The sequence below is a fragment of the Acartia tonsa genome, chromosome 4 (assembly GCF_053477335.1).
Source record: "Acartia tonsa isolate MP-2025a chromosome 4, ASM5347733v1, whole genome shotgun sequence".
In the NCBI taxonomy this organism is placed as follows: Eukaryota; Metazoa; Arthropoda; class Copepoda; order Calanoida; family Acartiidae; genus Acartia; species Acartia tonsa.
Genome location: NC_137263.1, coordinates 1,460,357 through 1,477,265, shown reverse-complemented (window position 1 = coordinate 1,477,265; position 16,909 = coordinate 1,460,357). Strand labels below are relative to the sequence as shown.

The window sequence follows — 16,909 nt, the reverse complement described above, 5'->3', positions numbered from 1 at the left end:
GTTATTTCAGATTTATTTATTACAAAAATGTTGGCTGTGGATTTGACTTGTTTTTTAACGAGGGCCGTGCCCCGGCTTGGAATAAGGCCATTTAGTCATTTAACTAATAAAGATATATCAATATCTATTGAAAACTTGAAGATAACAAAATATATAAATAATAAATGTTTATTAAAACAAGAAAGATATTGTTCAAATGAATCCAACCAAAATACTTCAGAATTTAGGTTAATTTCTCTTACAAAATGTCATAGCTTTTTATTTTGGAGTGAATCTTTTCTATTTTTTTCTTGTAGTGTCGAATTCTTTTCTGGAACCCGTACAACTAGAGACGTTAAAATTGTACCTATTACCATATATTTTACAAATGAATTCAAAAGTAAGAGAATCAAGAATGCCTTGTCCCATAAACCTATTACTAAACACAGTTAGGACCTTTAGACAAAGGGTTGGTTGTCTGATAGGTGTTAGATTACCTACATTACATTATTGGTTTATTTTTCTACGTTTTCTTGCTGCTGCTATACTTATGGGTTTATTATTACTTGGATCTTACATCAGACTATCATGTACTCTAATCAATTTAAACTTGTAGCTGGCTAAATAACGATACCCTCATCCACCCCCTTTACCCCATACACTTCCCTACTACTGGATGAACTGACTGACCAATAAATGATGTCCATATATACCAAAATATAATGACATTCTTGAAAAAGAGAAATTATAATGAATTAAGTTTGCCTGATGGATTACTAGAATATGCGCAACACAAAATAAAAAATCCAGACGAAAATCTATCAAATTTTGGAATTATAAATACCTTACAAAGTTGCATTGAAGATTTACAATCAAGTTTAGAGGATAAGAAAGAACTTCAAGGAATTTGCTTTTGTGTTTAAGACAACGAATAAATGAACGTGTTTATAAAACGTTGGGTACCAGTATAATTTTAAACCAGAGACGGAGGGAACATTGGATTTTAAATCATACTGGAACTAAAGTTTTTTAACCACATTATCTTATTCGTTGGCTCAAAACTTTGAGATCATTTATGTAATTCTTATTTGTTGGTTTCAAACTTAGAGTCCAATTTTTTCAACCAATCATTTTTTATCTCCATAAGGGGTAATTTTGTTTCTTAACATAAGAGATACTTATCAATTTATTGTCCATTGTCATATCTCTTTTAAGATTTATGGTTTGAATCAAACCAGATGGATCTAAAGGGATAAGAAAATTACCGATAAAACGATGTAATACCCAATAATGACACTCAAAATTACCCCTTTTGTAGATTACAATTATTAGTTGAAACGTATGGACACTCAAATTAACAAACCAAACAATTAAGATTAAAAAAAAATCCCCTTAGTGATTAATCCAACGAATATTTAACTTTGAGGAATAGTGTTAAAAACAGCCCATTGTCCCCTCCCTCTTCCTGGAATGAAACACTAAAGCAACCAACATGAACACAGAAATGTTAACTGACCCTGAAATGGGCAAGATGGCTGCCAAGGATATTGAACAGCTGGAGACAAATATGGCCAACCTGATCAAACAAATTAAGGGACATCAATATCTATTTTCTGTTATTGTGCCTTTATTTCATCTAGGGTTGGCAATCCGCAATCCGTCAAATTTTTGGACCCAGAATCCGTTTCCGCAATATTAATTGCGGATACGGATTGTTAATTTTTTATGACTTTTGGAGCACTTAAAAATTATTTATTTAAAATGTGACAGGCAAAACCAAAGAAGTATTTAATTGTTTCTTATTTACAAGTAAAATGATGGGTAACATCCAAAGTTTATATGTGTTTTATTTTCACAGTAGCTTTCAGGCTTATTTTAAGTTAGGTTAGGTTAAGTAAGGGTTAAAAATGACCGCTAAAGGGGATAGAATTCTCCTATTTTTTTTAAAGACCTTTAAAATTGTGGCTAGAATCCACAATTCGCAAAGTCAACGAATTAATCCGCTTTTTTGGGTATGGATTTTTGTAAAAATCCGAATCCGACCTAAAAATTGGACGAATTGCAAACCCTAATTCAATCACTAAATTGATAGTTCGAATTAACGAGTTGTGATACTTGGAGTAGTGATCCTTGATAAATTTTTGTAGAATATAGAATACTTAGAGGAAAATACATACCTATAAAATTTTGCTTTCTAGGATGTTTTTAATGTACTAAGCACTTTTTTTACCAAATTATTAGGAAGATTCCCTATAACTTTCTCCCCCATGCTAAAATATAGTGGTCGTTTTAACAGGCATTATTAACTAGTAACTGCAACCCCAGCATATAGGGGGCAAAAAATAGCCTAAAACCATCCAAAGACTTAGATCTGGAAAAAATAGTCTAGAACCACCCCGGGACAAATGTGAGGCTTCCCTCAAATAGCAAAAGGTATAGAAACCCTATGATACTTCTTGAAATGGATGTTGATGTGAACCCTGACATGCTGGTGATAGGAGTTGTTGGTGCCCAAGGAGATGTACGATGAGGAGGACGCCATCATTGAGGTCATGCCAGGGGCAGGTAAGAATTTATTTTCCAGTATGGCTTGGAAACCGATTAATATCTGCTTGATTAGAACCAGTTCTCAGCCATACTGAAAAGACATATATAACATCATATTAGAGACACTTTTTCACGAATACTAAAATAATAATGAAATTAATACCAGTTGTTAGATCTCGCTTTCGGCCCTTCTAGGCAAACATAACTGGTTTTAATCTTAACATTTTTCATTTTAATATCCGCGGGAAGCTGTCTATAATATGATGCGATAAATAACTATTCTAACAAACAAATATATACCAGAATGTTGTTATTAAGGTGGATTGGAAGCAAATATGTTCGCAGAGGAAATATTCTCCATGTACCTGGCTTATGTGGCGCAGCTGGGATTCTCAGGAATATTACAACAATCTATTTATTATTCAAGGATCTAAAGGGATAAGACAATGACCGATACATAAATGTACTTCCCAATGTTAATAAATAAAATTACCCCTTCTGTAGATTACAATTAGTGGTTGAAACGTTTGGACCCTGAACTTATAAACCAAACAATCAAAATATATTTAAAGTCCTCAAAATTGATAAGCCAACGAAGAAGAAAACGTTATTATAAAACTTTGGGGACTAGTGTCATAAACAGCCCATTGTCCCCTTTCTGTGTATTGCATATTATAACTTGGATGTTGCACCAAATTTTCATGTACTCTGATAAAGTAATTTTTGCGGCTGGCTAAATAACGATAACCCCAAAATACCCCATCCCCTCCTACAGGATGAACGAACTGACCAATAAATGAGGTCCATATTAGCGTAAACATATAAAGAAAATTAAACAATTTGTAAATTGACTTAATGGTTGAAAAATGTGAATACTGCCGGTTTGAACCAACAAATCAAGATATGACAAAAATGTAAAGATTTTAAGCCAATTAATGAGAGAATGTGTTTTCAAATGATTGGTTCCAGTGTAATATACAGTCCAGCATCCCATAATTTCCAACAAACTCTTAAGATAGTTCTAATTATAGACGTCCAATGGTGGGGGTAAGGGGTGTTTACCCCCAGCCTCCTTAAACTTAAAAACCCCTGATTTTACTCTCTCAAATTTTAAAAGGGGGGAGGCGGATGTGCCACTTTTTGAAACCAAAAGTAAAACGTGCATGATCTCAGCTCATTAAAGAGTTACAGCTCTAAAATTCGGTACAGCAGTTGCTTTTGTGGAGAACAATATGGAACTGTGAAAAAAAATTGCGATAGAACCGCCGCTCCCGCCGAAAACTGTCGTTTCCCGCCGAATTTTGTTTTGCCCTTTCTCGTCATAATTGACAATTTTCAATCATCTGTCACGTGAAAATATAAGGGAAATTTTTATGAAAACTGTCTAATTTGGCGAAAAAAGGCATGCACGTTTTACTTTGAGTTTCAAAAAGTGGCACATCCGCCTCCCCCCTTACATTAGATTACCCTTATCAAACCTTTTGAAACTTTCATTAATCCCACTCAAAAGAAAAAGCTTAGATGTCCTTGGTTCTAATTGTTTGTGATAGTTGGAGATATTGAGAAAACAATGAGTAATGTTGGGAAGCAGAGCAAGTTCTCCTCCACCAGCGGAATCACTCAGGCATGGCTGAGGGGCATGTATGCTACAATTTTTTTTTTGGGGGTGGGGAGAATGATTTTACACATATGGATATTATTTCTTGGATCTTACACCATATTTTCATATTCTATAATCGAGTGAAACAAGCATCGGACTGAAATAATGATTCCCCCTTTTTTTCCTGTGGTATCCCCACCCTTCAGAGTGAAATTTTTCGAGGAATAACACCCTCCCCCCCCCCCCCCCCCCCGACAAAGTGTATCTTAGAGTAAACGAGGCTCTACAATCAAAGAGAAATCATTGACATTTTCACTAACAAAAAAACAGCCCTTGTAAAAATAATTTAATCGTGAACTGTTTTAGTTTATTACTATATTTGTAAAATTATTATATGTATAAACACATTTAATTTTTTAACTATTTATTGGTGGAATACATATGTTTGGGTTAGGATACAGAAAGCCCGACTCAGAAAGCCAGTAATAAACTTTTTGTTTCAAATTTCAGAAATCCCATAAATCTCAAGGCAAATTATTGAGGTTGAAATTTACACTTTAAAAAGGATTTTAAGGGTTCGGGAGGGGGTATATGAGGTAAAGGAAATCGATTTAGAATTGATAAAGATAGTGTACTAAATAATGCCATATCTCCCGGACATACGCCGTCATGCGTCAGGTTGGAAGGGTGACGCAAATTTCAGATCCCAGATTTCGCGATTTGAAAAAAATATCTTTATATTATAGCAAATTAAATAATCTTGCAAGCATCGTTGTTATCTTACAGAGAAAAATAGTAAATCAAATAGCAAAAACTGAGATCTGAAATTTGCGTCACCCTTCCAATATGACGCATGACCGCAACGACCGCGAGACGTGGCATTACTATATCGAGGAAGATGGGGGGGGGGAGGAAAGAGGTAATAAATGTGTCATAAACCCAACTAAGGTCACCGGGCTATATGATAAATAAACTGCAGGGATTTAAGGGGATAAGACAATGGCCTATAAATTAATATACATTCACAATGATGATACATATAATTACCCCTCCTGTAGATTACAATTAGTGCTTTAACCGTTTTAACACTCAACTTACTGATATAACCATTAAAAATTCACTTTGTCCCTCAAAGTTGTTGAGCTAACGAATAAGAAAACATTATTACAAAACTTTAGGTACCAGCATAATAAACAGCCCAATGTCCCCTCTCTCCCTAATAAACTGTTTAAGATGGGGAGGAGTTGTATTATAATTCATAACAACCTCACAAAAAGGAGGGAAATTCTAACTGAAGATTATATTGTTTATGCAGTGCCACTACTATATAAATAGGAATGGTAAAATATTGCAATTACAAGTGAAATAAGACAAAGTGGTTCTTTGAAAATTTATATAGAATTTGGAAAAAAATTTGGGTTAGCAAGCTATGTTTATAATGGCGAACATATGATTAAGTATTACATTTGTAATACATAGAATAATCCCTCCCGTTTTATAATTCCCAATTTAAGAAATAAACAACAAGGAGGACAATGTCTATAAGTAGCAATAATATCCATAAAAAGGCAGAAACATAGCCCAAAAGATAGAAGAAATAGTGAAGGAAAAGTCAGCAGAATAAAACAAGGATGACAACATCCATAAAAGCAAAGCACTGAAACAGTAGGACAAACAAACATGAACACTTGTATAGTGTCAGAACTGAATAATCACTATATAAATGTATAAGAGTCAGCAAATCTGTAAATAAACTTGTTGAAAAACAGATGCAAAAAAAGACTTAATACAGGATAATGTTTATGGACATACTTACATTTTTAGGACTTGATTATAGAGTTGCATCGCTTATTACATTATACTTTTTTGTCCCAGGAATCAATATATCAAAAATCAGATCAATCCGATGATTAGATCACATAAAACTTTGTTGTTAAAAAGTAAAAAAATCAACATGTTTAAAATGGACTTACGGACATTTTGGTAATGATTATAGAGTTGCTACGCTTTCTAAATCGTACCTAACTACTAAAGGAATCACCATGCAAAATTTGAAATCGATAGGACAATTCCAACATTCCTAAATTAACGAAAAAAAGCTATCCGTTACGGAGGGACGTACGGACGGACCGACCCTAATTATAGAAAGACTTTTAAAAATACGAAACACAGCATAACATATAGACTGACGGATATCGTGAGTTGAAAAGAAGCTCTGTAATATTATGAGCGGTGAAAATTTTTCTTTGTTCATTTCCTGTGAAAATTTGGTTTATTTCAGAGCAATACAAACTGACCGACAAATTAAAAACTTTTTTGGAGTAGATTTGCAATGGATGCTCATCTCGGTAAAGATAATATTCAGTCAAAAATTAGCCGTCTATCATGAATAGCAGTAAAGAAATTTCCCCATACTGTTTCAATGGACAAAAAGACAGACAGACGAATGGAAAGATGGAAGGAGATTCTGTAACAGGAAGCAGCTTCGCTATTAAAACAAAGCCTTCATTTCATCTATTATTATCTTTTAACCATGCATAATATTAATATTGCAGCTTTTACAACGTTATTGATCATTTAGTAACTTCTGTAACATAGAGCAGCTTTCCTATTAAATCAATGACTTTATTTCATATTTTATAATCTTTAAACCATGCATAACATTAATATTGCAGTTTCTACAACAACTGATTTATTAGCGAAGCCACTCTGTAATAAGTCTTTAATAATAAGCAAATTTACTCTATGATCGTTACATTTATAGCAACAGTTTTTAAGTGATAAAATAACATTATTTATATGATTATTAGAATACTGATTCCTACCGTTTCAAAGTTTCGCTTTTATGGATGTTGTCATTCTTGTTTTATTTATAGATGTATTAAAACATTTCAATTACTAGCTTAGAAGTTGAAAATATTTTTCTCTTCCTAAAATGCTAGTTTTATGTAGTGGGGAAAATGGATACAATATTGCTAGCTTGCTGATACCCTTGAGGCCTCTAGGAGCACTTGCATTATGGAGTGGGGTTTTTTAACGGGCGGATTCTTTAGAGAGGGTGGTACCCTCCCCTTAAATTGTAATAAACCTATGAGAAGCTTCACTATAAAAGAGAACCATAGTTAGCGAGATCCTTCACTTCACACACCATGCAAAGCCACTCATTAATTATAAATTTTTATTCTTTGATTTTCTTGGCTGCTATGCAAGAGCTACGAATGGAATTTTTTTTGTAGAGATTTTCTATACCAATTGGCATCCAACATTTAATTTACTATATCATTAAATCCTTCCCTTTTTATGTAATGCATTCAAATTAATCAAAATTAATCACAAGGATCTTAAGGAATAATATAATGGTCAATAAATTGAAGGAATCCCCAAAATACGAGAAAAGTTAGTTAGCGCATCGTATTATAGACAGCTTTCCGCTGATATTAAAGAGAAATATAAGATTAAAACCAAATTTGTTATTCCCGAGGGGCCAAAGGTCTCGGCTAACAAAACTTGTATTTATTCTATGATTTTAAAAACGAAGCTTTTCTATAATAAGCGTTGGACCGTCCATCCGTTACGTTTACCTCTTTTCGTTAAATTAGACATATTAGAATTGTCTTCTTATTAAACTTTATATGATGATTCCTATAACTGTTAGGTATGATCTGGTAGCAAATCTATAATTATAAGTATAGTATAAGTACGCATGTCTATAAAATATGCTGATTTTTTGACAAAAACATCTTATTTATATACATTTAATATTCTGAATAATGAATCCTAGTACAATATTATGAGCAATGCGTCTCTATAATCAAATTCTAATGATGAAAGAAAGTGATTTTACTGTACCCTGTATTTACACCATTTTGCAACAATTTTCTGTACAATTTTTTGAGGCTTATAAATTATTGAGTTGCTTAATAAGTGCTGACACTCTACAGGAGTTATTGTTCGTTTGTCCTTCCTTCTGATTTTAGAAAATTACTTTTATGGATGTTGTCATCCTTGTTTAGTCTGTAAGTTAAAGGTGTGAAAAGGATTTATGGAAGCCAAGTGTCACTAATTAGTAGTACTCTCTACCCAATAAAAGGAAAGAGTTTGAGAGGAGGGGGGGTTTATTAAACAAGGTCAAAATAGTCCAAAATGTACTATAAATAAAATAAGAATTAGATGTAGAATTAGAGACGGAGAAAGAAGACATTTTCACCAATGGCATCAAGTAGAACTAAAGAATCCATTTAAGAGGTAGAAAGGAGAAAAGAAAGGAATGAGGTCATTATGAGGGATGCTACTCATGAAATATGTTGATTTTTTTATGTTAAACAAGTTGTATATGTGCACTTTTGTTTAAATTTATAGTTTTTGATATGCAATTTACAAATTATGAATTTTGATTGATCTTAAGTAATAAACTACAGCAAGAAAGAAAGACAAAGTGTATGAGGGAAGAAGGGACTTATAGAGATACTACATATCTAAACAAGGATGACAACATCCATAAAAGCGAAGCACTGAAACGGTAGGACAAACGGACATTAACACTTGTATAATGTCAGAACTGAATAATCAGAATATAAATGCATAAGAGTCGATGCAAAATCGTAAGTAAATTTGTTAAAAAACTACTTGATACAGAATAATGTTTATGGACATACTTACATTTTTAGGACTTAATTGTAGAGTTGCTTCGCTTATAATATTGTACTTTGATGTCCCAGGAATCAGTATACAAAAAATCAGATCAATCGGATAATTAAATCATATAAAAATTTGTTGTTAAAAAAGTAAAAAAAATCAACATGTTTAAAATGGACGCACGGACATTTTGGTAATGATTATAGAGTTGCTACGCTTTCTAAATCGTACCTAACTACTACAGGAATCACCATGCAAAGTTTTAAATCGATAGGACAATTCTAACATGCCTAAATTAACGAAAAAAGCTATCCGTTACGGACGGACGGACGGACGGACGTACGGAGTGACGGACGGACGGACCAACCCTTATTATAGAAAAGCTTCGCTTTTAAAAAGATGCACATAAACATCCAGACAGATTAGTGCATATTAAAGGTTTCTTTCATGAAAGATTATAAATGTTATTAATTATCATAATTATTAAAGTACTTCTAAACAAGGATGACAACATCCATAAAAGCGAAGCACTGAAACGAGGGACAAACGGACATTAACACTTGTATAGTGTTAGAACTTAATTATCATAATATAAATTTATAAGAGTCAAAGCAAAATTGTAAGTAAATTTGTTGTAAAACTGCTTGATACAGGATAATTTTTATGGACATACTTACATTTTTAGGGCTTGATTATAGAGTTGCTTCGCTTATTACATTATACTTTGTTGTCCCAGGAATCAATATACCAAAAATCAGATCAATCCGATGATTTGATCACATGAAAATTTGTTTTTAAAAAAGTAAAAAAATCAATATGTTTAAAATGGACGTACGGACATTTTGGTAATGATTATAGAGTTGCTACGCTTTCTAAATCGTACCTAACTACTAAAGGAATCACCATGCAAAATTTGAAATCGATAGGACAATTCTAACATGCCTAAATTAACGGAAAAAGCTATCCGTTACGGACGGACGGACGGACGTACGGACGGACGGACCGACCCTAATTATAGAAAAGCTTCGCTTTTAAAAACATATACTGGTGGGGGGGACAAATTTAGAAATGTGATACTTCCTATTTCTTTGAAGATTGTGTGATGAACGGGAATGAGGGGGGGGGGAGACATTAGGAAAGGATTATAAGGAATGGATAAATTCTCATAAGGAGGGTGGGGTAAATATCCCTTATGCTTTAGTTTTATAATAAATTGACTATTTTAGTATTTTTTTTTATAAACATTTTTGAGTACTTTAATTTATTTTTTAACACCCAACATATCTATAATACAAAGTAGAACGATGTCTGTCCGTCTGTCTGTCCGTCTGTTCGTCTGAAGCTTAAGATCTCAGTAACCACTGAACCAATTGGGCTCTACTCTTCAGGGAATATACCTACTGGTCCTGTGATGGTTTTAAGCTATTTTCTTGGGGGGTGGGACACCCCCAACCCCCCCCAAAAAACATTTTTTTTTACTTTTTCTTTTTAAATCTAAAATACGAAAAATTAGGTTGATCAAACCTCTTGGGGCAAAGCCCCTAGAGGCTAGGGGCGAAGCCGCTAGTTTTTTATAAAATATTTGTATTTTTTTGGCACAAAACAACATAACACATTTTGTACAAATTCTATCTATAATGCTTATGAGCGCTATTCCGGGTGTTCAACCCCAATAATTAGCCTTGAGACCTTCAAAATGAGGTGTGAAATTTAAAATCCCCTATTGCTGGGTAACTCAGGCCCGGGGTATCTGATATGTTTCTCTATAAAAATAGATCATCAGTTCCAATTACGATGTATAAAATAAGAGTTAAAAAGATATATGTCCATGCATTTTGAATCCTTTTAAAAGACTAAATGAGAAAGAAGTGTTAGAAAATTGTGCCCCCTGCGGGTTTTTTTTACTGCTTATATCCTCTTGGGGTTGGGGGGGGAATTAGCATCTTTATATAAAAAGGGGGAGGTGTTTAAAGGAAATCTTTAAAGAGACAAAAATAGGTCATACTTATCATTTGCAGTTTTACAAATTAATACATATTATATAAAAAATACTGCTTTGAATATGTTTCACGTCATGCACTTTGAAAGAAGGAACTTTTCTCTGTGTGGACACTTGCTGAAGATTTCATTTCTGGTGTTGAAAGTTTGTATGTTAGATTTGAAAGCTTTCATTATTTCGAAGCTTTCTGTCAAGCACAGATTGCATTTTTTGGAATTTTGATTGTAAGGGTTTGCTAGTTTTTCAATTGACCATCCAATTTTATAGTTTGTGTTTTTCTGTCTTTGTGTTTTGATGAAATCAGATAGCTTTGTGCAAGCTGTGTCTCGTGCGAAAGAGGATTTGTGCCTACTATATCTTTGCTTGAAAGTTGCAGAGGTTAGGCCAATATATTGATGTTAAAAGAGGAGTATTTTAGACACTAAGTAAAAATTAAACAAACACATGCAAACATCCAATTATCATACCTGTCACATGTCCCCATATCATATCATACCAGGCATCTGCTGAAATATCTGGAATGAATGTTTTTGGCCAGCTCAAATATGAATCCGGAGTACACAGGTAAATTAAAGATCTAAAGCGATAAGACAATGGTCGATAAATTAATGTCCATCCCCATTAATGATACAAAAAAATACCCATTGTGTAGTTTAGTGGTGGAAACGTTTGGACACTCATCTTAATGAATCAAACCAATCAGAAATCAGAAGTCCCCAAAGTTTGTAAGCCAACGAATAAGAAAACATGAATTAAAAACTTTGGAAACTAGTGTGATAAACAGACAATGTCTCCTCCCCACAGTGGTCTATTTTGGCCTTTTGGTGGACATTTCACCTACCTCTACTCAAAGTCAATTTTCTCAGCTTGTAGTTGATAGAATCGTTCAAAATACAAAGCCTGCGCCTTATTATTACCCAATGCAACTCGTATATTCATATAGAGAAGAAAAACAAAAGCCAACTGGTCTAGAAAATACTTTGAAACTTAGCTAAAATTTCATATTTTCATAATATTTTCTTAATTGGTAAAGTGCCTAAATTCGATGTTTTATAGCAATAAAACATTGAAAAACCTTTAAGCATTAATAAATATTACTGTAGAAATGATTATATAAAGGTAAATGCCCAATCACCAACCTTGTGCAACATACATTTGATACAACTAATTCAAGTTTCATCACCCTTTTTTACGAAGTTATTTTCTCTTAGATAAGTAATAATACTTATTCTATATAGTAATGTTTTTAGCTGTTTAACAGCTAAATCTAGAAATTATTAATATATCCAGTAAAATTAATTAGAAATGGGTATTAATGAAAGAAGTTAAATTTACCGAAATTCTTATTGTTAAAAAATATCATTAAATAGTCTTATAAAATGGCTAACAGCTGAGCAGAAGCCGTTTCCCAGCTGCCATATGGATGGGCCCCCACTATTTTTGGAAGTATTTTTGAGCTCAGCACCCATAAAAACCTACCCCTAGCTACGACACAAGCCCTATCTACACATCATACTCTTGGCCACTCCTAGCCGTTTCCGCTAGTTCTAGCCGTTGAGCAGCTGGTACAAGAAATTCTTAAAATGGCTATTTAACATTTTAAGAATTTAAAATCAATTATAGCAAAATTATGTTTCAAGAAGTTGTTTCCTATGTAATAAATGATGGGTTTGCCCTGAAAATGGCCAAAAAAACTGCTAAACGGCTGAGCCGCCAGCCGTTAGCCATTACTTTTCCAACTTTTTGTTTGATTTAGGGAAAATAGACCTACCATGGAATATTCATGCGAAGTTTCATAACAAAATTCGGATTCTATGTGCAATTTGCGCTTTGATTACGAAAAGGATGCATAAACCCCCCCCCCCCCTTAAAAAGATTAAAACATTCATTTTAAGTCTCATAAAGTCTCTTAATTTATCGTAGGCACTTTATAAGCAGTTTAAATGCATCAGAAATTAAAATTAACAATGAAAAGAAAAGAAAAATGCAACAATTGTTTCTTCTTGTATTGTAATTTTAGAGTTTGGCCCCTTAAATTAAAGTTAAAATTTGCAAGAAACCGGGCCCTGCAACAACCTAAACTAAACATCAAACTATGGCATTATACCTGTATATTAAGAATAATATATGGTTTGGTATGTTGCGGGGCCCGGTTTTTGGTGAAAAGCTTAAAAAACTGAAAATTATTGCCAACATTTTTTGCAAAAATATTTAAGAAATGACATGAAAATTTTTCAAAAACAACATAAAAATGGATGAAAAAAGTAAAAAAAAAATTTTAATCCCCAATTTCCTAATAGATCATGTAGTATTATAAATATAAATAGGTGAAGAAACTTGATTGTATCAATGTAACACTGAAAAAAAATATTTTTTCCAGAGATGGTGAAAATTCAAAAGGTAAAATTCATGACGTGAAAATAATCCTTAACCTTCATGTTTCAAAGTTCATAATTCATCAACCAATAATTAAAAAGACAAAAACTCTTCTGTTTTATATAAGATAGGGTATATATTTTCAAAATAATTTATTAATTTAGAGAAACTCCAAAGTTGATTTTTGGCGAAATGTCCGGCCTTAGACCGCTGTGCTCCCTCCCTACAGAAAAAAGAGAAAGCTTTTCTAATGTAGCTTCGAAACCAATTAATATCCACTGGATTAGAACCGGTTAGAGCCATACTGAAAAATCATGTATCGTAATCTACCAAAGACAGTTTTTCACGAATAATGAAATAAAAATCATAAAATTAAACCAGTTTGTTGGGTTGGGCCTTCGGCCTCTGAAGCCCAACAAAACAGGAATTAATCTTATGCTTTTATATTTAACATTACCACGTTATACTATATCCATCTAGCTAGGTATATCTTTAAGTGTAGCTTCTCTATAGCTAGCATGTTCTCTACAACTAGCATGTTCTGTCTAGGGTGCAGCGAGTACCTGTGACCGGGACCAAGAGTGACCGCCTGCAGACCTCCACCTGTTCGGTGGCCATCCTGCCCAAGAAACGGGACCTGGACATGAATATTCCAGAAAAGGAACGGATACTTTTAATTGTAGCTGTGAGTTTTACCTAGGGATCTAAAGGGATAAGACAATATGGACGTTAAATTGATGTACATCCCCCTTCAAAATTTCCATTCTGCATATTTAAATTATTGGTTGAAAAGTTTGGACACTCCAAGATTGAACCAACCAATCTAGATTTATTATAAAAAGTACCAAAGGTTGTTAAACTAATTAATAACAGTAAGTGCTTGTTAATTTACTGTCTAATATCCCCCATCTAAACCCTACACAAGACCACTACAAATCTTCCCCTAAAAGTGAAGTATCTGTGTTGCGTAGGATCTCAAGTTTGAGTTTATGCGTTCAAGCGGAGCTGGGGGCCAGAGTGTTAATACTACAGACAGTGCCTGCAGGGTTACTTATCTTCCTACAGGTATAGATAGTTAATACTACATACAGTGCCTGCAGGGTTACTTATCTTCCTACAGGTATAGATAGTTAATACTACAGATAGTGCCTGCAGGGTTACTTATCTTCCTACAGGTATAGATAGTTAATACTACAGACAGTGCCTGCAGGGTTACTTATCTTCCTACAGGTATAGATAGTTAATACTACAGATAATGCCTGCAGGGTTACTTATCTTCCTACAGGTATAGATAGTTAATACTACAGACAGTGCCTGCAGGGTTACTTATCTTCCTACAGGTTGAGGATTCGACTTACCCTAACCTAACTAAAATAATAGGTTTTCCATTGTGGCTTCGACGAAAAGATTTTTATCCGATGGATTATAAACGGTTCTCAGCTATGCTAAAAAATCATGTATACATCGTATTACAGACAATTTTCCACGAATATTAAAATATGTTTCTCCTTGTTTCTAGGATTAGTTGCCAAGTGTCAAGAGGAAAGATCTCAACATCAAAATAAGAAGAAGGCATTAGAAAAATTGCAGGAAAATACAAAATCATTTTACTTATAACTAGCTACTTTCCCCATCTCCCTCCCCCATTGTTTTGTCCATTGTTCTATCCCTGTATAGGTTCTTGTCCGAGAATCAAGACAATCACCTCCAAGTTTAATAATCGATATATGCACCAGGATGTTGCACCAGAATTCCATGTACCCTAATTAAGGAATACTCGCAGCTGACTTAAAAAACGATTCCTCCTACCCACCGATCTAACCCTAACCCTCCCCTCCTACTGGATATATGAACTGACCAATAAAAGGTCCATGTTAGCAACCTAAATTTTCGCCTGTCAATATATCCATTAGATTAATAAAGAATTTGTATTTGATGACAGAGAATGTTGTATCAAAATGAATTTGACGAGATGATGGGTAAATTATCTTCTTCTAGAAAATTACAGATTGGCAACATGAATAGGTAAGAATTGTCCTATCGATTTCAAAATTGGCATGATGATTCCTGTAACAGCAAGGTACATTTTTGAAAGCGTAGCACATCTAAAGTGATAAGATTATAGTAGAAAAAAATTGGAAACTGTTAGTTTTTTCTAACCAATCAATATTAATTTAATAAAAGTTCTAATGAGAGAATGTGCTTATAATACTTTGTGGACCATTATAATTCACCGTCCACTGCTCCTCCCTCCCTGCTCATTACAAGCATAGCAGAGATCTAAGGTATAAAACAATGGCCGATAAACTGATGCACATCCCCCAATGACGATGCACAAAATTGCCCCTTCTGTAAATTATAATTAGTTGTTGAAACGTTTGGACACTCAACTTAATGAACCAACCAATCAAAATTCAATAAAGTCCCCAAAGTTGAATAATTAATAAGAAAACGTTTTTATAAACCTTTGTGTACTAGTGTAATAAATAGTCCAATTTCCCCTCCCTCCCTGCAAACATAGACTAACCTATATAATATTTTAGAAATGAGAAGATTCGAACCTACAACTTCAGCCGTCACATGGTGACAGAGCACCGGCTAAAAATATCCAAAACTTTCCCCAATATTGTCGCCTTCATGTCCGGAGATTATGGTTTTGAGGTAATGGATATATTATTACCTGGATGTTACACCAGAGTTTTCTGTACTCTAATGAAGGGATGCTCACAGTTGGCTAAAATAATGATACTCCAAATCCACCCTCTTTATCCCATCCCCTCTTATCGAATGAACGAACTATAAATGAGGTCTATATTAGCAACTTGAATTAATGACAAATTTTCCCCTGACGATATATCCACGTATAGTATATCCAGTGGTGAACATAACTTTTGAGCAGCACAGCGACTCTACAACTAGCGTGTGTTTATGAATTAATGTATGTCCGTCTGTATAACTAGACGCACTAGCGTAAATAATAGCTTGCCTGCTTGCTGTCGGGGAGGTGTCAGGTTCGAGTCTGGTCAACATCGCGTCATACTAGAGACGTTAAAAATCTACCACTGCTCTGTCTGGCACGGGAAACTAATAGCTAGAGTACGGGGTAATGCCTTGGCCAATAAACAACTTGGCACCTCAATAACATGCACATTTAGGGCTTGCAAACAAACCCTCATTCACAGTATCAATATTTATTCGTCTACTACAAACTAAAAAAGAGTCAATGTCTTAAGTATATATCAAAACCTTTAAATTGAGTCATTTTTTTGCTTCTTTGCTTAAAAGGTATGTGTTCTAAAACTTTTGATATGAGAGGAGAAAGATGAAATTCACTACATAGATTCCTTCTTTATTGAAAACATCTATTGACAAGAAAATTTATGATAAACTCGGTTCTTGAAAATAACTGAAAAAGTGTTAGATTTCGTCAAATGCTACTTTATGGTCATAATGACAATTATTAAATTCACGTACTTTAAAAAGATGTTATTACTCTACCCTTCCAAAAGAACAATTTTAAAGGATTATAATTGTGATATTTTTCAGACGCTTGAAGAGTTCCACAACGGCTTGGTTGAGTATGATAGAGAAGAAGCTTTTAATCAACTTATTCAAGATTTTAAACTTAGTTCATCTAGTCAATAAACGATATGGTATTACAACTGAAGAGAGTTGTAGGGAGAATTCTTGTCAGAATAAATTGCTCTACATAAAAAAGATTGTAATTTATTTTTTAAGATTTATTCTATACATTTTATTTCTTTTTTAAATAC

General features: G+C 33.7%; 1 protein-coding gene across 1 annotated transcript; it reads left to right on the top strand.

Moving 5' to 3' along the window:
• Position 1: 1 nt before the first annotated feature.
• On the top strand, positions 2-16,820 carry mRF1 (mitochondrial translation release factor 1). Its single transcript, XM_080155605.1, has 13 exons — positions 2-227; positions 740-882; positions 1,482-1,574; positions 2,479-2,544; positions 2,845-2,922; positions 4,077-4,150; positions 11,260-11,324; positions 13,686-13,799; positions 14,110-14,201; positions 14,656-14,726; positions 15,079-15,161; positions 15,680-15,797; positions 16,683-16,820. Exons 1-13 carry the CDS (start codon positions 28-30, stop codon positions 16,779-16,781), a joined length of 1,296 nt encoding a protein of 431 aa, XP_080011731.1. The 5' UTR covers positions 2-27; the 3' UTR covers positions 16,782-16,820.
• The last annotated feature ends 89 nt before the right edge of the window (positions 16,821-16,909 follow it).

Bases quoted from the DNA above. Each gene is read 5' to 3' on its own strand.
- mRF1 (XM_080155605.1), top strand. From the start codon at position 28: ATGTTGGCTGTGGATTTGACTTGTTTTTTAACGAGGGCCGTGCCCCGG. The intron at 2,545-2,844 runs GTAAGAATTTAT...GTTGTTATTAAG, and splicing joins TGAGGTCATGCCAGGGGCAG to GTGGATTGGAAGCAAATATG. The intron at 13,800-14,109 runs ACGGATACTTTT...TGTTGCGTAGGA, and splicing joins ATGAATATTCCAGAAAAGGA to TCTCAAGTTTGAGTTTATGC.